Source organism: Columba livia, chromosome 33 (assembly GCF_036013475.1).
Source record: "Columba livia isolate bColLiv1 breed racing homer chromosome 33, bColLiv1.pat.W.v2, whole genome shotgun sequence".
Lineage (NCBI taxonomy): Eukaryota > Metazoa > Chordata > Aves > Columbiformes > Columbidae > Columba > Columba livia.
In genome coordinates this window covers 326,615-347,498 of record NC_088634.1, presented here as the reverse complement: position 1 = coordinate 347,498, position 20,884 = coordinate 326,615, and the positions used below count along the sequence as shown (strand labels likewise).

At 60.3% G+C, this 20,884-nt stretch overlaps 1 protein-coding gene across 1 annotated transcript in view; it reads left to right on the top strand.

The window, feature by feature from the left end:
- The window catches only part of LOC135576889 (DNA-directed RNA polymerase II subunit RPB1-like), a gene marked incomplete at its 3' end in the record, with an annotated part of 61,475 nt that overhangs the window by 1,666 nt on the left and 38,925 nt on the right, over positions 1-20,884 (top strand). Inside the window, 10 exon segments of the mRNA XM_065044181.1 lie at positions 432-564; positions 1,272-1,408; positions 2,069-2,242; positions 4,572-4,575; positions 4,578-4,852; positions 7,970-8,039; positions 8,042-8,130; positions 11,019-11,239; positions 15,272-15,404; positions 16,880-17,004. Of these exon segments, the coding sequence (XP_064900253.1) occupies positions 432-564; positions 1,272-1,408; positions 2,069-2,242; positions 4,572-4,575; positions 4,578-4,852; positions 7,970-8,039; positions 8,042-8,130; positions 11,019-11,239; positions 15,272-15,404; positions 16,880-17,004 (1,361 nt within the window).

Below are 20,884 nucleotides of genomic sequence, written 5' to 3'. Positions count from 1 at the left end.
AAAGGGGGAGTTGAGGTGTTTTGGGGTGCCCAGGAAGCGCCTTGGGGGTCCCAGAGGGTACTTAGGGGTGGCCTGGAGGGGCATTGAGGATTTTAGGGTCCCCAGGAGGCATCTGGGGGCGCTCAAGGGGGGTCTTTGGGTGCCCTGGAGGGGCCTTGGGGTGCTCAGGGGTGACTTGGAGGGACCCAGGGGTGCCCTGAAGGGTTTTGGGGTGCCCAGGGGGGTCACGGGGGTCCCCGGAGCTGCCTTGGGGTCCCCAAGGGGTGACCTGAGGTGTCGGGGGGTCCCCAGGAGCACAGTGGGGGAGGGAGTCTTGGGGTGTCCCCACGAGTTTTGGGGTGTCCTGGGGGTGTTTAGGAGCTGAACTGGGGGGGCTCCCCCTGTGCCTCAGTTTCCCCTCACCCCCATTTCCCCCCCCCCCCCCCCCCCAGAAACGCATGTCGGTGACCGAGGGGGGCATCAAGTACCCCGAAACCACAGAGGGGGGCCGCCCCAAACTGGGGGGGCTGATGGACCCTCGCCAGGGCGTCATCGAGAGGACGGGGCGCTGCCAGACCTGCGCCGGTGAGGGGGGACCCCCAAATTTGGGGGGGGGGGGGGAATGGGGGGACTTGGGGGGGGGAGTTACCCCTCATTTTTGGGGGGTTCTGGTTGGGGTGGCTCCAATTTTGTTGGGGTGTTCTGCTGTGATTTGGGGGGGCTGCTTTGTTTTGGGCAGCTCTTTTTTGGGGGGGTTGCTGCTTTTGTGGGGGGGGAGTTGCTCTTTTATGGGCAGCTCTGGTTTTTGGGGGGGGTTGCTCTGTTTTGGGGGGCTCCTCCCTGTCACCCCGAAAATGGATGATACCCTCAACACCCCATTCCCCCCCAGCCCATTTTGGGGTCTCCTTCCTTATTGGGGGTGCGTTTTCTTTTGGGGACCCCCATTGTATATTTGGGGGGGTTAAAAAAGGGGTGATTCCCCATTTCCCCCAATTCCTCCTTAATTTCTTAACCCCCCACCATACACACACACTTGGGGGGGGTCCTTCTCTTTTGGGGAGGTTCCTTCTGTTTTTGGGGGTCTCATATTTTCGGGGGGACCCCCTTTTTTGAGGGGGGGTTCTTTGGGGGGGGGGGGGTCTAATTTCTGGGGGGAAACCCCATTTTTGGGGAGGAATCTCCTTCAATCCCCCAATAGGCTCCCCAATTCCCGCTGGGACCCTCCCCCAAACTTTGGGGGGGGGTCCCCAAATCCCCTCCCCCCCAAAATAACGGGGTGTCCCCCCCCCCAGGGAACATGACGGAGTGTCCGGGTCACTTTGGTCACATCGAACTGGCCAAACCCGTTTTCCACGTTGGATTTTTGGGCAAAACCATGAAAATCCTGCGCTGCGTTTGCTTCTTCTGCTCCAAACTGCTGGTGGATTCGGTGAGAGTCACCCCAAAAACGGGGCCCCCCCACAGCGGACACCTTGGGGTGACCTGGAAGCGGCTGCGCTTGAGCAAACCGCCCCAAAAATGGGCTTTTGGAGCCCAAAACACCCCTTTGAGACCCCAAAGCTGCTTGTGTCACAAACCGCCATCTGTCCCCCCAAAAACAGCCCTTTGTCCCCAAAACCACCATTTATGTCCCCAAAACAGCCCTTTGTCCCCCCAAACCCCCATTTATGTCCTCAAAACAGCCCTTTGTCCCCCAAACCACCATTTATGTCCCCAAAACAGCCCTAATGTCCCCAAAACAGCCCTTTGTCCCCCCAAACCACCATTTATGTCCCCAAAACAGCCCTAATGTCCCCAAAACAGCCCTTTGTCCCCCCAACCCCACCATTTATGTCCCCAAAACAGCCCTTTGTCCCCCCAAACCCCCCATTTATGTCCCCAAAACCCCCCTTTGTCCCCCCAAACCCCCCATTTGTCTCCCCAAAACAGCCCTTTGTCCCCCCAAACCCCCATTTATGTCCCCAAAATGGCCCTTTGTCCCCCCAAACCCCCCATTTATCTCCCCCAAATGGACCTTTGCCCTCCCCAGCCCCCCCGTTTGCGCCCCCAACGTGGCGTTTTTGACCGGCACGGTGTGTTTTTTGGGCAGAACAACCCCAAGATCAAGGACATCCTGGGCAAGTCCAAGGGGCAGCCCAAGAAGCGGCTGACGCACGTGTACGACCTGTGCAAGGGCAAGAACATCTGCGAGGGCGGCGAGGAGATGGACCACAAGTTCGGCGTGGAGCAGCCCGAGGGCGACGAGGACCTGACCAAGGAGAAGGTGGGACCCCCTGCACCCCAGACCCCTCCTTTGGCCCCCCAACCCCTTCCTTTGGCCCCCCAACCCCTTCCTCTGGCCCCCCCGACCCTTCCTTTGGGCCCCCCAGAACCCTCCTTTGGGCCCCCCAGACCCTTCCTTTGGGCCCCCTGAACCCTCCTTTGGGCCCCCAGAACCCTCCTCTGGGACCCCTGAACCCTCCTCTGGGACCCCTGAACCCTTCCTCTGGGCCCCCCAAAACCCTCCCTTTGGGACCCCCAAAACCCTCCCTTTGGGCCCCCAAACCCCTCCTTTGGGCCCCCAAACCCCTTCCTTTGGACCCCCCGACCCCTTCCTTTGGGCCCCCCCGACCCCTTCCTTTGGGCCCCCCGACCCCTTCCTTTGGGCCCCCCGACCCCTTCCTTTGGGCCCCCCAACCCCTTCCTTTGGGCCCCCCAACCCCTTCCTTTGGGCCCCCCAAAACCATTCCTTTGGGCCCCCCGACCCCTTCCTCTGGGCCCCCCGACCCTTCCTTTGGGCCCCCCAACCCCTTCCTTTGGGCCCCCCAAAACCATTCCTTTGGGCCCCCCGACCCCTTCCTCTGGGCCCCCCGACCCTTCCTTTGGGCCCCCAAATCCCCCTGTGTGCCCCCAGAACCCTCCCCTGAAACCCCAAATCCTCCTGTGTGCCCCAAAATTGCTCCTCATTAACACTCTTGTTAATGGTCCTGGGGTCTCGTTAACACTTCGTTAACACCCCTGAGACCCCATTAACACCCCATTAATGACCTTGGTACCCCGTTAACGCCCTATCTGCCTACTAACGCCCCAATATCACCCCGGTGACCCCATTAACACCCCAATATCACCTCTGGGACCCCATTAACACCCCAATATCACCCCTGGGACCCCATTAACACACCCCAATATCACCCCTGGGACCCCATTAACACCCCAATATCACCCCGGTGACCCCATTAACACCCCAATATCAAGCCGGGTGACCCCATTAACGCCCCAATATCAAGCCGGTGACCCCATTAACGCCCAATATCAAGCCGGTGACCCCATTAACGCCCCAATATCAAGCCGGTGACCCCATTCACGCCCCAATATCACCCGTGGGGACACCATTAACGCCCCAATATCACCCCTGTGACCCCATTAACACCCGATGTCCCTCTAACACCTGCAGTATCAGCCCAGTGACCCCATTAACACCCCAATATCACCCCTGGGACCCCTTTAACGCCCCAATATCACCCCATCTCCCCCCTAACACCCCAATATCACCCTTTGGACCCCATTAACGCCCCAAAATCACCCCTGGGACCCCATTAATACACCAATATCACCCCAATATCAGCCCAGTGACCCCATTAACGCCCCAATATCACCCCTTGGACCCCATTAACGCCCCAATATCACCCCAGTGACCCCATTAACACCCCAATATCACCCCTGGGACCCCATTAACACCCCAATATCACCCCTGGGACCCCATTAACGCCCCTATATCACCCTTTGGACCCCATTAACACCCAATATCAGCCCAGGGACCCATTAACAACCCCAATATCACCCTGGGACCCCATTAATACACCAATATCACCCCAATATCACCCCTGGGACCCCATTAACGCCCCAATATCACCCCTTGGACCCCATTAATACTCCAATATCACCCCAATATCACCCGTGGGACCCCATTATCACCCCAATATCACCCCTTGGACCCCATTAACGCCCCAGTATCACCCCTTGGACCCCATTAATACACCATTATCACCCCAATATCACCCGTGGGACCCCATTATCGCCCCAATATCACCCCTTGGACCCCATTAACGCCCCAATATCACCCCTGGGACGCCATTAACACCCCAATATCACCCCTGGGACGCCATTAACACCCCAATATCACCCCTTGGACCCCATTAACGCCCCTATATCACCCTTTGGACCCCATTAACACCCCAATATCACCCCTGGGACCCCATTAATACACCAATATCACCCCAATATCACCCCTGGCACCCCATTAACCCCCCAATATCACCCCTTGGACCCCATTAATACACCAATATCACCCCAATATCACCCTGGGACCCCATTATCACCCCAATATCACCCCTGGGACCCCATTAACACCCCAGTATCACCCCTGGGACCCCATTATCACCCCAATATCACCCTGGTGACCCCATTAACACCCCAATATCGCGATTTGGACCCCATTAACGCCCCATTATCACCCCGGTGACCCCATTAACACCCCATTATCACCCCTTGGACCCCATTATCACCCCAATATCACCCCTTGACCCATGAACGCCCCCCCCGTCCCCCCGCAGGGCCACGGGGCTGCGGGCGCTACCAGCCGCGCATCCGGCGCTCGGGGCTGGAGCTGTACGCCGAGTGGAAGCACGTGAACGAGGACTCGCAGGAGAAGAAGATCCTGCTGAGCCCCGAGCGCGTCCACGAGATCTTCAAGCGCATCTCGGACGAGGAGTGCTTCGTGCTGGGCATGGACCCCAAGTTCGCGCGCCCCGAGTGGATGGTGTGCACCGTCCTGCCCGTGCCCCCCCTCTCCGTGCGCCCCGCCCGTCGTCATGCAGGCTCGGCGCGCAACCAGGTGGGCTTTGGGGGGGTTTGGGGGGGAATATCGGGTTCTTGGGGGTTTGGGGGTGAATATCGGGGTCCTTGGGGGGTTTGGGGGTGAATATCGGGGTTCTTGGGGGGTTGGGGGTGAATATCGGGGTTCTTGGGGGGTTTGGGGGTGAATATCGGGGTTCTTGGGGGTTTGGGGGTGAATATTGGGGTCCTTGGGGGGTTTGGGGTGAATATTGGGGGTTTGGGGTGAATATCGGGCTCCTTGGGGGGTTTGGGGGTGAATATCGGGGTCCTTGGGGGGTTTGGGGGTGAATATCGGGGTCCTTGGGGGGTTTGGGGGTGAATATTGGGGTCCTTGGGGGGGTTTGGGGTGAATATCGGGGTTCTTGGGGGGTTTGGGGGTGAATATCGGGGTCCTTGGGGGGTTTGGGGTGACTGTTGGGGTCTCTGGGGGGATTTGGGGTGACTGTTGGGGTTCCTGGGGGGTTTGGGGTGAATATCGGGGTTCTTGGGGGGTTTGGGGGTGAATATCAGGGTTCTTGGGGGGGTTTGGGGGTGAATATCAGGGTCCTTGGGGGTTTGGGGGGTGAATATCGGGTTCCTGGGGGGTTTGGGGGTGAATATCGGGGTCCTTGGGGGGTTTGGGGTGAATATCGAGGTTCTTGGGGGAGTTTGGGGTGAATATCAGGGTTCATGGGGGGGTTTGGGGGTGAATATCGGGGTTCTTGGGGGGGTTTGGGGGTGAATATCGGGGTTCTTGGGGGGTTTGGGGGTGAATATCGGGGTCCTTGGGGGGTTTTGGGGTGAATATCAGGCTCCTTGGGGGGTTTGGGGGTGACTGTTGGGGTCTCTGGGGGGGTTTGGGGTGACTGTCAGGGTCTCTGGGGGGGGTTTGGGGTGCTTTGGGGTCCCTTGGGGTTTGGGGTGAATATCGGGGTTCTTGGGGGGTTTGGGGGTGAATATCGGGGTCCTTGGGGGGTTTGGGGGTGAATATCGGGGTCCTTGGGGGGTTTGGGGGTGAATATCAGGCTCCTTGGGGGGGTTTGGGGGTGACTGTTGGGGTTCTGGGGGATTTGGGGTGACTGTCAGGGTCTCTGGGGGGGGTTTGGGGTGGCTTTGGGGGTCCTTGGGGTTTGGGGGTGAATATTGGGGTCTTTGGGGGGTTTGGGGGTGAATATCGGGGTCCTTGGGGGGTTGGGGGTGAATATCGGGCTCCTTGGGGGGTTTGGGGTGAATATCGGGGTCCTTGGGGGGTTTGGGGGTGAATATCAGGGTTCTTGGGGGGTTTGGGGGTGAATATCGGGCTCCTTGGGGGGTTTGGGGGTGAATATCAGGGTTCTTGGGGGGTTTGGGGGTGAATATCGGGGTTCTTGGGGGGTTTGGGGTGAATATCGGGGTCCTTGGGGGGTTGGGGGTGAATATCGGGGTCCTTGGGGGGTTTGGGGGTGAATATCGGGGTCCTTGGGGGTTTGGGGGTGAATATCGGGGTTCCTGGGGGTTTGGGGGTGAATATTGGGTCCTTGGGGGTTTGGGGGTGAATATCGGGGTCCTTGGGGGGTTTGGGGGTGATATCGGGGTCCTTGGGGGGTTTGGGGGTGAATATCGGGGTTTTTGGGGGATTTGGGGGTGAATATCGGGGTCTTTGGGGGGTTTGGGGGTGAATATCGGGGTTCCTGGGGGGTTTGGGGGTGAATATCTGGGTTCTTGGGGGTTTGGGGGTGAATATCGGGGTTGCTGGGGGTTTGGGGGTGAATATCGGGGTTCTTGGGGGGATTGGGGGTGAATATCGGGGTTCTTGGGGGGTTTGGGGTGAATATCGGGGTTCCTGGGGGTTTGGGGTGAATATCGGGTTCTTGGGGGGGTTTGGGGGTGAATATCGGGGTCCTTGGGGGGATTGGGGTGAATATCGGGGTTCTTGGGGGTTTGGGGGTGAATATCGGGGTTGCTGGGGGGGTTGGGGTGAATATCTGGGTTCTTGGGGGGTTTGGGGGTGAATATCGGGGTCCTTGGGGGTTTGGGGGTGAATATCTGGGTTCTTGGGGGGTTTGGGGGTGAATATCGGGGTTCCTTGGGGGGTTTGGGGGTGAATATCGGGGTCCTTGGGGGGTTTGGGGGTGAATATCGGGGTTTGCTGGGGGGTTTGGGGGTGAATATCAGGGTCCTTGGGGGGATTGGGGGTGAATATCGGGGTCCTTGGGGGGTTTGGGGTGACTGTTGGGGCTCTCTGGGGGGATTTGGGGTGACTGTTGGGTTCCTTGGGGGTTTGGGGGTGAATATCGGGGTTCTTGGGGATTTGGGGGTGAATATTGGGGTCTTTGGGGGTTTGGGGGTGAATATCGGGGTTCCTGGGGGGTTTGGGGTGAATATCGGGCTCCTTGGGGGGTTTGGGGTGAATATCGGGGTTCTTGGGGGGTTTGGGGGTGAATATTGGGGTTCTTGGGGGGGTCCTTGGGGTGACTGTTGGGGTTCTGGGGGGTTTTGGGGGTGACTTTGGGGGTCCTTGGGGGATTTTGGGGTGACTTTGGGGGTCCTTGGGGTGACTTTGGGGGTCCTTGGTGGATTTTGGGGTGACCTTAGGGGGATTTTGGGGTGACTTAGGGGGATTTTGGGTGACTTAGGGGGATTTTGGGGGGATTTTGGGGGTCCTTGGGGGGATTTTGGGGGTGACTTTGGGAATTGGGGGTGACTTTGGGGGATTTTGGGGGATTTTGGGGGTCCTTGGAGAATTTTGGGTGACTTTGGGGGTCCTTGGGGGATTTTGGGGTGACTTTGGGGGTCCTTGGGGAATTTGGGGGTGACTTTGGGGGATTTGGGGGTGACTTTGGGGGTCCTTGAGGGTATTTTGGGGGTGACTTTGGGGATTTTGGGGTGACTTTGGGGGTCCTTTGGGGATTTTGGGGTGACTTTGGGGGATTTTGGGTGACTTTGGGGTGACTTTGGGGGCTCCTCGATACCAGTTGGGGTGTCCCAGTTCTTGGCCGCTGTGATTCCCTTTGGTGCTTCCTGCTGCCCTTGGGGGGGGTTTCCCCCTCACTGTGTGCACCCCCCATTAATTTTGGGGGGGGGGGGTTCCCCCTGTTAATTTTGGGGTCCCCCATTAATTTTGGGGGTGTCCCCCTCTAATTTTGGGGTCCCCCAGGACGACCTGACGCACAAACTGGCCGACATCGTCAAGATCAACAACCAGCTGCGGCGCAACGAGCAGAACGGGGCGCCGCGCACGTCATCGCCGAGGACGTCAAGCTGCTGCAGTTCCACGTGGCCACCATGGTGGACAACGAGCTGCCCGGGCTGCCCAGGGTCAGAGGGGGGTCCCCCAAAAACCCCCGCGCCCCAAAACCCCTCCCTGCGCCCCCAAACCCTCCCCGTGCCCCCCAAATCCCCAGGCAGTCCCAGGGAGGGTTGGTCCCTCCCAACCTCTCATCTGTCTCTTCTTGGGAGGATTTTGGGGTGTCAGCCGCCCCCTGAACCCCCATTTCTCACCTCCCCAGGCTGGGCAGATGTTGGGGGTCCCCCAAAATCTCTGCACCCCCAAATCTCTCCCCGTGCCCCCCAAATCCCCAGCAGGTCCCAGGGAGGGTGGTCCCTCCCAACCTCTCATCTCTCTCTTCTTGAGAGGATTTTGGGCTGTCAATCACTCCCTGAACCCCATTTCTCACCTCCCCAGGCTGGGCAGATGTTGAGGGGGTCCCCCAAATCTCTCCCTGTGCCCCCAAATCTCTCCCTGTGCCCCCAAACCCTCCCCATACCCCCCAAATCCCCAGCAGGTCCCAGGAGGGTTCGTGACTCCCAGACCCCCATCTCTCTCTTCTTGGGAGGATTTTGGGGTGTCAACCACCCCCCAGGCTGTGCAGATGTTGGGGGGTCCCCCAAATCTCTCCCTGTGCCCCCAAATCTCTCCCTGCACCCCCAAACCCTCCCCGTGCCCCCCAAATCCCCAGCAGGTCCCAGGGAGGGTTGGTCCCTCCCAACCTCTCATCTGTCTCTTCTTGGGAGGATTTTGGGGTGTCAGCCGCCCCCTGAACCCCCATTTTTCACCTCTCCAGGCTGGGCAGATGTTGGGGGGTCCCCCAAAATCTCTGCACCCCCAAAATCTCTCCCCGTGCCCCCCAAATCCCCAGCAGGTCCCAGGGAGGGTTCGTGACTCCCAGACCCCCATCTGTCTCTTCTTGGGAGGGTTTTGGGGTGTCAGTCACCCCCTGAACCCCCATTTCTCACCTTCCCAGGCTGTGCAGATGTTGGGGGGTCCCCCAAAATCTCTGCACCCCCAAATCTCTCCCTGTGCCCCCCAAACCCTCCCCATACCCCCCAAATCCCCAGCAGGTCCCAGGGATGGCTGGTCCCTCCCAACCTCTCATCTCTCTCTTCTTGGGAGGATTTTGGGCTGTCAATCACTCCCTGAACCCCCATTTCTCACCTCCCCAGGCTGGGCAGATGTTGAGGGGGTCCCCCAAATCCCTCCCTGTACCCCAAAATCTATCCCTGCACCCCCAAACCCTCCCCATACCCCCCAAATCCCCAGCAGGTCCCAGGGAGGGTTCCTGACTCCCAGACCCCCATCTCTCTCTTCTTGGGAGGATTTTGGGGTGTCAACCACCCCCCCAGGCTGTGCAGATGTTGAGGGGGTCCCCCAAATCTCTCCCTGCACCCCCAAACCCTCCCCGTGCCCCCCAAATCCCCAGCAGGTCCCAGGGAGGGTTGGTCCCTCCCAACCTCTCATCTGTCTCTTCTTGGGAGGATTTTGGGGTGTCAACCACCCCTGAACCCCCATTTCTCACCTCCCCAGGCTGTGACATATTGGGGGGTCTCCCAAATCCCTCCCTGCACCCCCAAACCCGTCCTGTCCCCCCAAATCCCCATCACAAGCCATTGATGCACCTGGGCACCCCAAACCTCCCACTCTCCCCCTTCCCCTTCCCCACCAGACCCCGGGGGCACTTTTGGGGTGTCTGGCCCCCCCGAACCCCCGTTTTGTGCCCCCCCAGGCCATGTGGAAGTGGGGGGGGTCCCCCCAAATACCTTGTGCCCCCCAAACCTCTCCCTGCACCCCCAAATCCCCATCACAAGCCATTGATGCACCTGGAGACCCCCAAACCTCCCGCTCTCCCCCTTCCCCTTCCCCACCAGACCCCGGGGGCACTTTTGGGGTGTCTGGCCCCCCCGAACCCCCGTTTTGTGCCCCCCCCCAGGCCATGCAGATGTCAGGGGGTCCCCCCAAAATCCCTGCACCCCCAAACCCGTCCTGTCCCCCCAAATCCCCATCACAAGCCATTGATGCACCTGGGCACCCCAAACCTCCCACTCTCTCTCCCCTTCCCCTTTGCCACCAGACCCCGGGGGCACTTTTGGGGTGTCCGGCCCCCCCGAACCCCCATTTTCTGCTCCCCCAGGCCATGTGAAAGTGGGGGGGGTCCCCCCAAAACCCCTGCACCCCCAAACCCGTCCTGTCCCCCCAAATCCCCATCACAAGCCATTGATGCACCTGGGCACCCCAAACCTCCCACTCTCCCCCTTCCCCTTCCCCACCAGACCCTGGGGGCACTTTTGGGGTGTCCGGCCCCCCCGAACCCCCATTTTCTGCCCTACCCAGGCCATGCAGATGTCAGGGGGTCCCCAAAACCCCTGCACCCCCAAACCCGTCCTGTCCCCCCAAATCCCCATCACAAGCCATTGATGCACCTGGGGACCCCAAACCTCCCACTCTCCCCTTCCCCTTCCCCTTTGTCACCAGACCCCGGGGGCACTTTTGGGGTGTCTGGCCCCCCCGAACCCCCGTTTTGTGCCCCCCCCAGGCCATGCAGATGTCAGGGGGTCCCCCCAAAATCCCTGCACCCCCAAACCCATCCTGTCCCCCCAAATCCCCATCACAAGCCATTGATGCACCTGGGCACCCCAAACCTCCCACTCTCCCCCTTCCCCTTCCCCACCAGACCCCGGGGGCACTTTTGGGGTGTCCGGCCCCCCTGAACCCCCGTTTTGTGCCCCCCCAGGCCATGCAGGGGTTAGGGGGGTCCCCCAAATACCTTGTGCCCCCCAAATCCTTCCTGTCCCCCCAAATCCCCATCACAAGCCATTGATGCACCTGGGCACCCCAAACCTCCCACTCTCCCCCTTCCCCTTTGCCACCAGACCCCGGGGGCACTTTTGGGGTGTCCGGCCCCCCCGAACCCCCGTTTTGTGCCCCCCAGGCCATGCAGAAGTCGGGGCGGCCGCTCAAGTCGCTGAAGCAGCGGCTCAAGGGCAAGGAGGGGCGGGTGCGGGGCAACCTGATGGGCAAGCGCGTGGACTTCTCGGCCCGAACCGTCATCACCCCCGACCCCAACCTGGCCATCGACCAGGTGGGCGTCCCCCGCTCCATCGCCGCCAACATGACCTTCGCCGAGATCGTCACCCCCTTCAACATCGACAGGTATTTGGGGTGAAAAACGCCGATTTTGGGGCTCCTGGGGGACTCTTTGGGGTGTCTATGGGGGTTATTAGGGGGTTTTGGGGGGTTATTTGGGGGGTTTTGGGGAGGGGGGTCTGGGCACGTCCCCCGCTCCATCGCCACCAACGTGACCTTCGCCGAGATCGTCACCCCCTTCAACATCGACAGGTATTTGGGGTGAAGAATGGGGATTTTGGGGCTCCTGGGGGACTCTTTGGGGTGTCTATGGGGGTTATTAGGGGGTTTTGGGGGTTATAAGGGGGGTTTTGGGGGGGTTTTGGGGAGGGGGGTCTGGGCACGTCCCCCGCTCCATCGCCGCCAACATGACCTTCGCCGAGATCGTCACCCCCTTCAACATCGACAGGTATTTGGGGTGAAAAATGGGGATTTTGGGGGTGCTGGGGGGTTCTTTGGGGTGTCTGTTGGGGTTATTAGGGGGTTTTGGGGGGTTATTTGGGGGGGTTTTGGGGAGGGGGGTCTGGGCACGTCCCCCGCTCCATCGCCACCAACGTGACCTTCGCCGAGATCGTCACCCCCTTCAACATCGACAGGTATTTGGGGTGAAAAACGCCGATTTTGGGGCTGCTGGGGGACTCTTTGGGGTGTCTATGGGGAGTTTTGGGGGGTTATAAGGGGGGTTTTGGGGGGGTTTTGGGGAGGGGGGTCTGGGCACGTCCCCCGCTCCATCGCCACCAACGTGACCTTCGCCGAGATCGTCACCCCCTTCAACATCGACAGGTATTTGGGGTGAAAAACGCTGATTTTGGGGGTGCTGGGGGACTCTTTGGGGTGTCTATGGGGGTTATTAGGGGGTTATAAGGGGGGTTTTGGGGGGGTTTTGGGGAGGGGGGTCTGGGCACGTCCCCCGCTCCATCGCCACCAACATGCCCTTCGCCGAGATCGTCACCCCCTTCAACATCGACAGGTATTTGGGGTGAAAAATGGGGATTTTGGGGGTCCTGGGGTGTTTCTTGGGGTGTCTATGGGGGTTATTAGGGGGTTTTGGGGGGTATTAGGGGGTTATTTGGGGGGTTTTGGGGAGGGGGGTCTGGGCACGTCCCCCGCTCCATCGCCGCCAACGTGCCCTTCGCCGAGATCGTCACCCCCTTCAACATCGACAGGTATTTGGGGTGAAAAACGCTGATTTTGGGGGTGCTGGGGGACTCTTTGGGGTGTCTATGGGGGTTATTAGGGGGTTATAAGGGGGGTTTTGGGGGGGTTTTGGGGAGGGGGGTCTGGGCACGTCCCCCGCTCCATTCACACCAACGTGACCTTCGCCGAGATCGTCACCCCCTTCAACATGGACAGGTATTTGGGGTGAAAAATGGGGATTTTGGGGGTGCTGGGGGACTCTTTGGGGTGTCTATGGGGGTTGTTAGGGGGTTTATGGGGCTGCAGGAGCTGGTGCATCAGGGGACACCCAGTGCCCTGGGGGGGCTTGGGGGACATTCAGTGGGACTTGGGGGACACTGAGGGACACAGAGGGGACTTGGGGGACTCGTGGGGTCCCCCAGGGTCACAGTGACCCCCCCGGTGTCCCCAAATGTCCCCTCGATGTCCCCAAAGGCTGCAGGAGCTGGTTCAACACCCAGTGCCCTGGGGGGACTTGGGGGGCATTCAATGGGACTTGTGGGACACTGAAGGGACTTGGGGGACACGTGGGGTCCCCCAGGGTCACAGTGACCCCCCCGGTGTCCCCAACTGTCCCCCGGTGTCCCCAAAGGCTGCAGGAGCTGGTTCAACACCCAGTGCCCTGGGGGGACTTGGGGGACATTCAGTGGGACATGGGGGACATAGAGAGACACTGAAGGGACTTGGGGGACTCGTGGGGTCCCCCAGGGTCACAGTGACCCCCCCGGTGTCCCCAAATGTCCCCCCGGTGTCCCCAACTGTCCCCTTATGTCCCCAAACATCCTCCCCAGGCTGCAGGAGCTGGTTCAACACCCAGTGCCCTGGGGACATTCAATGGGACTTGGGGGACACTGAAAGGACTTGGGGGACTCGTGGGGTCCCCCAGGGTCACAGTGACCCCCCCGGTGTCCCCAAATGTCCCCTTATGTCCCCAAACATCCCCCCCAGGCTACAGTAGCTGGTGCATCAGGGGAACACCCAGTGCCCTGGGGGGCTTGGGGGACATTCAGTGGGACTTGGGGGACACTGAGGGACACAGAGGGGACTTGGGGGACTCGTGGGGTCCCCCAGGGTCACAGTGACCCCCCCGGTGACCCCAACTGTCCCCCCGGTGTCCCCAAATGTCCTTATGTCCCCAAACATCCTCCCCAGGCTGCAGGAGCTGGTGCAGCACCCAGTGCCCTGGGGACACGTGGGGGGACTTGGGGGACATTCAATGGGACTTGGGGGACACTGAAGGGACTTGGGGGACACGTGGGGTCCCCCAGGGTCACAGTGACCCCCCCGGTGTCCCCAACTGTCCCCCGGTGTCCCCAAAGGCTGCAGGAGCTGGTTCAACACCCAGTGCCCTGGGGGGACTTGGGGGACATTCAATGGGACATGGGGGACATTGAGGGACACAGAGGGGACTTGGGGGACTCGTGGGGTCCCCCAGGGTCACAGTGACCCCCCCGGTGTCCCCAAATGTCCCCCCGGTGTCCCCAACTGTCCCCTTATGTCCCCAAACATCCTCCCCAGGCTGCAGGAGCTGGTTCAACACCCAGTGCCCTGGGGACATTCAATGGGACTTGGGGGACACTGAAAGGACTTGGGGGACTCGTGGGGTCCCCCAGGGTCACAGTGACCCCCCCGGTGTCCCCAACTGTCCCCCGGTGTCCCCAAAGGCTGCAGGAGCTGGTTCAACACCCAGTGCCCTGGGGGGACTTGGGGGACATTCAGTGGGACATGGGGGACATAGAGAGACACGGAAGGGACTTGGGGGACTCGTGGGGTCCCCCAGGGTCACAGTGACCCCCCCGGTGTCCCCAAATGTCCCCCCGGTGTCCCCAACGGTCCCCTTATGTCCCCAAACATCCTCCCCAGGCTGCAGGAGCTGGTTCAACACCCAGTGCCCTGGGGACATTCAATGGGACTTGGGGGACACTGAAAGGACTTGGGGGACTCGTGGGGTCCCCCAGGGTCACAGTGACCCCCCCGGTGTCCCCAAATGTCCCCTTATGTCCCCAAACATCCCCCCCAGGCTACAGTAGCTGGTGCATCAGGGGAACACCCAGTGCCCTGGGGGGCTTGGGGGACATTCAGTGGGACTTGGGGGACACTGAGGGACACAGAGGGGACTTGGGGGACTCGTGGGGTCCCCCAGGGTCACAGTGACCCCCCCGGTGACCCCAACTGTCCCCCCGGTGTCCCCAAATGTCCTTATGTCCCCAAACATCCTCCCCAGGCTGCAGGAGCTGGTGCAGCACCCAGTGCCCTGGGGACACGTGGGGGGACTTGGGGGACATTCAATGGGACTTGGGGGACACTGAAGGGACTTGGGGGACACGTGGGGTCCCCCAGGGTCACAGTGACCCCCCCGGTGTCCCCAACTGTCCCCCGGTGTCCCCAAAGGCTGCAGGAGCTGGTTCAACACCCAGTGCCCTGGGGGGACTTGGGGGACATTCAATGGGACATGGGGGACATTGAGGGACACAGAGGGGACTTGGGGGACTCGTGGGGTCCCCCAGGGTCACAGTGACCCCCCCGGTGTCCCCAAATGTCCCCCCGGTGTCCCCAACTGTCCCCTTATGTCCCCAAACATCCTCCCCAGGCTGCAGGAGCTGGTTCAACACCCAGTGCCCTGGGGACATTCAATGGGACTTGGGGGACACTGAAAGGACTTGGGGGACTCGTGGGGTCCCCCAGGGTCACAGTGACCCCCCCGGTGTCCCCAACTGTCCCCCGGTGTCCCCAAAGGCTGCAGGAGCTGGTTCAACACCCAGTGCTGTGGGGGGACTTGGGGGGCATTCAATGGGACATGGGGGACATAGAGGGACACAGAGGGGACTTGGGGGACACGTGGGGTCCCCCAGGGTCACAGTGACCCCCCCGGTGTCCCCAAAGGCTGCAGGAGCTGGTTCGCCGGGGGAACAGCCAGTACCCGGGGGCCAAATACATCATCCGGGACAACGGCGACCGCATCGACCTGCGCTTCCACCCCAAGCCCAGCGACCTGCACCTCCAGATCGGCTACAAGGTGGGGGGACACCCCAAAAACCACGGGGGACACCCCAGAAACCACGGGGGACACCCCACCCCCCCTCCAGCTGGGAAACGCGCCCCCAAAGCGGCGTTTGGGGAGGAAAAGTGGGGTTTAGGGGCTGGGAGTTATGGGGAGATATTTGGGCGCAGTCCCTGGTTTTGGGGTCCCCAAAGGGCACAATAGTTTGGGGTGTCACCCCTGAGTGTTTGGGGTGTCACCCCTGAGTTTTTGGGGCATCACCCTGAGTTTTGGGGTCCCCAGAAGCTTCATTTTGGGGGTTCAACCCCTGATTTGGTGTCACAAGGACCTGAGGATTTGGGGCCAAATCCTGGGGTTCAGGGTCCCTGGAATCTGGGGGGTTTGGGGGTTCAGCTCCTGGTTTTGGGGTCCCCAAAGGGCACAATAGTTTGGGGTGTCACGCTGAGTTTTTGGGGCGTCACCCTGAGTTTTGGGGTCCCCAGAAGCTTCATTTTGGGGGTTCAACCCCTTATTTTGGTGTAACAAGGACCTGAGGATTTGGGGCTGAATTCGGGGTCCCTAAAGGCCTCAAATATTTGGGCTCAGTCCCTGGTTTTGGGGTCCCCAAAGGGCCCCAATATTTTGGGGTGTCACCCCATAGTTTTTGGGGCATCACCCTGAGTTTTGGGGTCCCCAAAAGCTTCATTTTGGGGGTTCAATCCCTTATTTTGGTGTCACAAGGACCTGAGGTTTTGGGGCCAAATCCTGGGGTTCAGGGTCCCTGAAGTGTGGGGGTTTGGGGGTTCAGCTCCTGGTTTTGGGGTCCCCAAAGAGCACAATAGTTTGGGGTGTCACCCTGAGTTTTTGGGGTGTCACCCCATAGTTTTTGGGGCATCACCCTGAGTTTTGGGGTCCCCAGAAGCTTCATTTTGGGGGTTCAACCCCTGATTTGGTGTCACAAGGACCTGAGGATTTGGGGCCAAATCCTGGGGTTCAGGGTCCCTGGAATCTGGGGGGTTTGGGGGTTCAGCTCCTGGTTTTGGGGTCCCCAAAGGGCACAATAGTTTGGGGTGTCACCCTGAGTTTTTGGGGCGTCACCCTGAGTTTTGGGGTCCCCAGAAGCTTCATTTTGGGGGTTCAACCCCTGATTTTGGTGTCACAAGGACCTGAGGATTTGGGGCTGAATTCGGGGTCCCTAAAGGCCTCAAATATTTGGGCTCAGTCCCTGGTTTTGGGGTCCCCAAAGGGCCCCAATATTTTGGGGTGTCACCCCATAGTTTTTGGGGCATCACCCTGAGTTTTGGGGTCCCCAAAAGCATCATTTTGGGGGCTGAACCCCCGATTTTGATGTCACAAGGACCTGAGGATTTAGGGCCAAATCTTGGCTTTTACTTCCTCCCAAACGGTGCATTTTGGGGGGGAACCCCCTCATTTTGCTTCTCCCCCATTATCGGGGCGCCCTCCCCGTTTTTGGGGTGCGGGGTGACCCCCAGACCGTGTTCCCCCCCCAGGTGGAGCGGCACATGTGTGACGGGGACATCGTCATCTTCAACCGGCAGCCCACGCTGCACAAGATGTCCATGATGGGCCATCGCGTGCGCATCCTGCCCTGGTCCACCTTCCGCCTCAACCTCAGGTACCCCGAGACTGCCCCGGCACCCCGAAACTGCCCCCGGCTCCATAAAGGGTCCCTGTCCCTTTAAGTGGCCCGCTGTAGGATCCCGGTGCCACCGAACCTGGGCTGTCCCTTTAAATCTGGCCACATGGCCCCAAATCTGCCCCACGGCATTGGGGGGGACCCCAAGATTGTCGTCTGCACCCCAAAAGTGCCCTTGGTATCCCAAAGTTGTCCCTGTCCCTTTAAGTGTCCCTGTCCCTTTAAGTGTCCCTGTCCCTTTAAGTGTCCCTGTCCCTTTAAGTGTCCCTGTCCCTTTAAGTGTCCCTGTCCCTTTAAGTGGCCCGCTGTAGGATCCCAGTGCTACTGAACCTGGGCTGGTCCCTTTAAATCTGGCCAGGTGGCCCCAAATCTGCCCTACGGCATTGGGGGGGACCCCAAGATTGTCGTCTGCACCCCAAAACTGCCCCCGGCTCCCCAGAGTTGTCCCTGTCACCATAAAGTGTCCCTGTCCCTTTAAGTGTCCCTGTCCCTTTAAATGGCCCGCTGTAGGATCCCGGTGCCACCAGTTGGGGCAGGTCCCTTTAAATCTGGCCACATGGCCCCAAATCTGCCCCACGGCATCGGGGGAGACCCCAAGATTGTCGTCTGCACCCCAAAAGTGCCATTGGCACCCCAAAACTGCCCCTGGCTCCCCAAAGTTGTCCCTGTCGCCATAAAGTGTCCCTGTCCCTTTAAATGTCCCTGTCCCTTTAAATGTCCCTGTCCCTTTAAATGTCCCGCTGTAGGATCCCGGTGCCACCGAACCTGGGCTGTCCCTTTAAATCTGGCCACATGGCCCCAAATCTGCCCCACGGCATCGGGGGAGAACCCAAGATTGTCGTCTGCACCCCAAAACTGCCCTTGGCACCCCAAAGTTGTCCCCGTCACCATAAACTGTCCCTGTCCCTTTAAGTGTCCCTGTCCCTTTAAGTGTCCCTGTCCCTTTAAGTGTCCCTGTCCCTTTAAGTGTCCCTGTCCCTTTAAATGCCCCGCTGTAGGATCCCGGTGCCACCCGCTGGGGCAGGTCCCTTTAAATCTGGCCAAATGGCCCCAAATCTGCCCCACGGCATTGGGGGGGACCCCAAAACTGCCCTTGGCACCCCAAAACTGCCCCCGGCACCCCAAAGTTGTCCCGGTCACCATAAAGTGTCCCTGTCCCTTTAAATGTTCCGCTGTAGGATCCCGGTGCCACCAGCTGGGGCAGGTCCCTTTAAATCTGGCCACATGGCCCCAAATCTGCCCCACGGCATTGGGGGGGACCCCAAGATTGTCGTCTGCACCCCAAAACTGCCCTTGCTATCCCAAAGTTGTCCCTGTCCCTTTAAGTGTCCCTGTCCCTTTAGATGTCCCTGTCTCTTTAAATGTCCCGCTGTAGGATCCCGGTGCCACCCGCTGGGGCAGGTCCCTTTAAATGTGGCCACATGGCCCCAAATCTGCCCCATGGCATTGGGGGGGACCCCAAGATTGTCGTCTGCACCCCAAAACTGCCCTTGGTATCCCAAAGTTGTCCCTGTCCCTTTAAGTGTCCCTGTCCCTTTAAGTGTCCCTGTCCCTTTAAATGGCCCGCTGTAGGATCCCAGTGCTACTGAACCTGGGCTGGTCCCTTTAAATCTGGCCAGGTGGCCCCAAATCTGCCCTACGGCATTGGGGGGGACCCCAAGATTGTCCTCTGCACCCCAAAACTGCCCCCGGCTCCCCAGAGTTGTCCCCATCACCATAAAGTGTCCCTGTCCCTTTAAGTGTCCCTGTCCCTTTAAGTGTCCCTGTCCCTTTAAGTGTCCCTGTCCCTTTAAGTGTCCCGCTGTAGGATCCCAGTGCCACCCGCTGGGGCAGGTCCCTTTAAATCTGGCCAGGTGGCCCCAAATCTGCCCCACAGCATCGGCGGGACCCCAAGATTGTTCTCTGCACCCCAAAAGTGCCATTGGTTCCCCAAAGTTGTCCCCATCACCATAAAGTGTCCCTGTCCCTTTAAATGTCCTGCTGTAGGATCCCAGTGCCCCTGGGTGGGGCTGGTCCCTTTAAATCTGTCCCCATGACCCCACACCTGCTCTGCCGCAGGGTCCTAGTGCCCCCAGCCCTGGGCAGGACCCCTTGGAGCTGCCCCAGTGTCCCCAAACTGTCCCCTATCACCCCCAAAACCTGCCCCATTGCTCCCCACACCTGCTCTGCCGCAGGGTCCTAGTGCCCCCAGCCCTGGGCAGGACCCCTTTAAGCTGCTCCTATGTCCCCAAACCTGCTCCCTATCACCCCAAGATTGTCCCTGACACCCCACACCTGCTCTGCCGCAGGGTCCTAGTGCCCCCAGCCCTGGGCAGGACCCCTTGGAGCTGCCCCAATGTCCCCAAACTGTCCCCTATCACCCCAAAACCTGCTCCATTGCTCCCCACACCTGCTCTGCCGCAGGGTCCTAGTGCCCCCAGCCCTGGGCAGGTCCCATGGAACCTTTTCCAATGTCCCCAAACTGCCCCGTATCACCCCCAAACCCGCTCCCTATCACCCCCAACCCTCTCCCCATCACCCCCAAATGCTCCCCACAGCGTCACCACCCCCTACAACGCCGACTTCGACGGGGACGAGATGAACCTGCACCTGCCCCGTCACCCCAAACCTGCCCCATTGCTCCCCACACCTGCTCTGCTGCAGGGTCCTAGTGCCCCCAGCCCTGGGCAGGACCCCTTTAAGCTGCTCCTATGTCCCCAAACCTGCTCCCTATCACCCCAAGTTTATTCCCATGACCCCAAACCTGCTCTGCCGCAGGGTCCTAGTGCCCCCAGCCCTGGGCAGGTCCCCAAACCTGCTCGCTATCACCCCATGATTGTCCCTTGTCACCTCATTCAACCTGTGTCGCAGGGTCCTAGTGCCCCCAGCCCTGGGCAGGTCCCATGGAACCTTTTCCAATGTCCCCAAACTGCCCCGTATCACCCCCAACCCTCTCCCCATCACCCCCAAATGCTCCCCACAGCGTCACCACCCCCTACAACGCTGACTTCGACGGGGACGAGTTGAACCTGCACCTGCCCCGTCACCCCAAACCTGCCCCATTGCTCCCCACACCTGCTCTGCCGCAGGGTCCTAGTGCCCCCAGCCCTGGGCAGGACCCCTTGAACCTTTTCCAATGTCCCCAAACTGTCCCGTATCACCCCAAACCTGCTCCCTATCACCCCCAACCCTCTCCCCATCACCCCCAAATGCTCCCCACAGCGTCACCACCCCCTACAACGCCGACTTCGACGGGGACGAGTTGAACCTGCACCTGCCCCGTCACCCCAAACCTGCCCCATTGCTCCCCACACCTGCTCTGCCGCAGGGTCCTAGTGCCCCCAGCCCTGGGCAGGACCCCTTGAACCTTTTCCAATGTCCCCAAACCTGCTCCCTATCACCCCAAGTTTATCCCCATGACCCCAAACCTGCTCTGCCGCAGGGTCCTAGTGCCCCCAGCCCTGGGCAGGTCCCCAAACCTGCTCCCTATCACCCCAAGATTGTCCCTTGTCACCTCATTCAATCTGTGTCGCAGGGTCCTAGTGCCCCCAGCCCTGGGCAGGACCCCTTGGAGCTGCCTCAGTGTCCCCAAACTGCCCCGTATCACCCCCAAACCCGCTCCCTATCACCCCAAGATTGTCCCTGTGACCCCACACCTGCTCTGCCGCAGGGTCCTAGTGCCCCCAGCCCTGGGCAGGACCCCTTGAACCTTTTCCAATGTCCCCAAACTGTCCTGTATCACCCCAAACCCGCTCCCTATCACCCCAAGATTGTCCCTGTGACCCCACACCTGCTCTGCCGCAGGGTCCTAGTGCCCCCAGCCCTGGGCAGGTCCCACGGAACCTTTTCCAGTGACCCCGAACTTCCCCCCATCACCCCC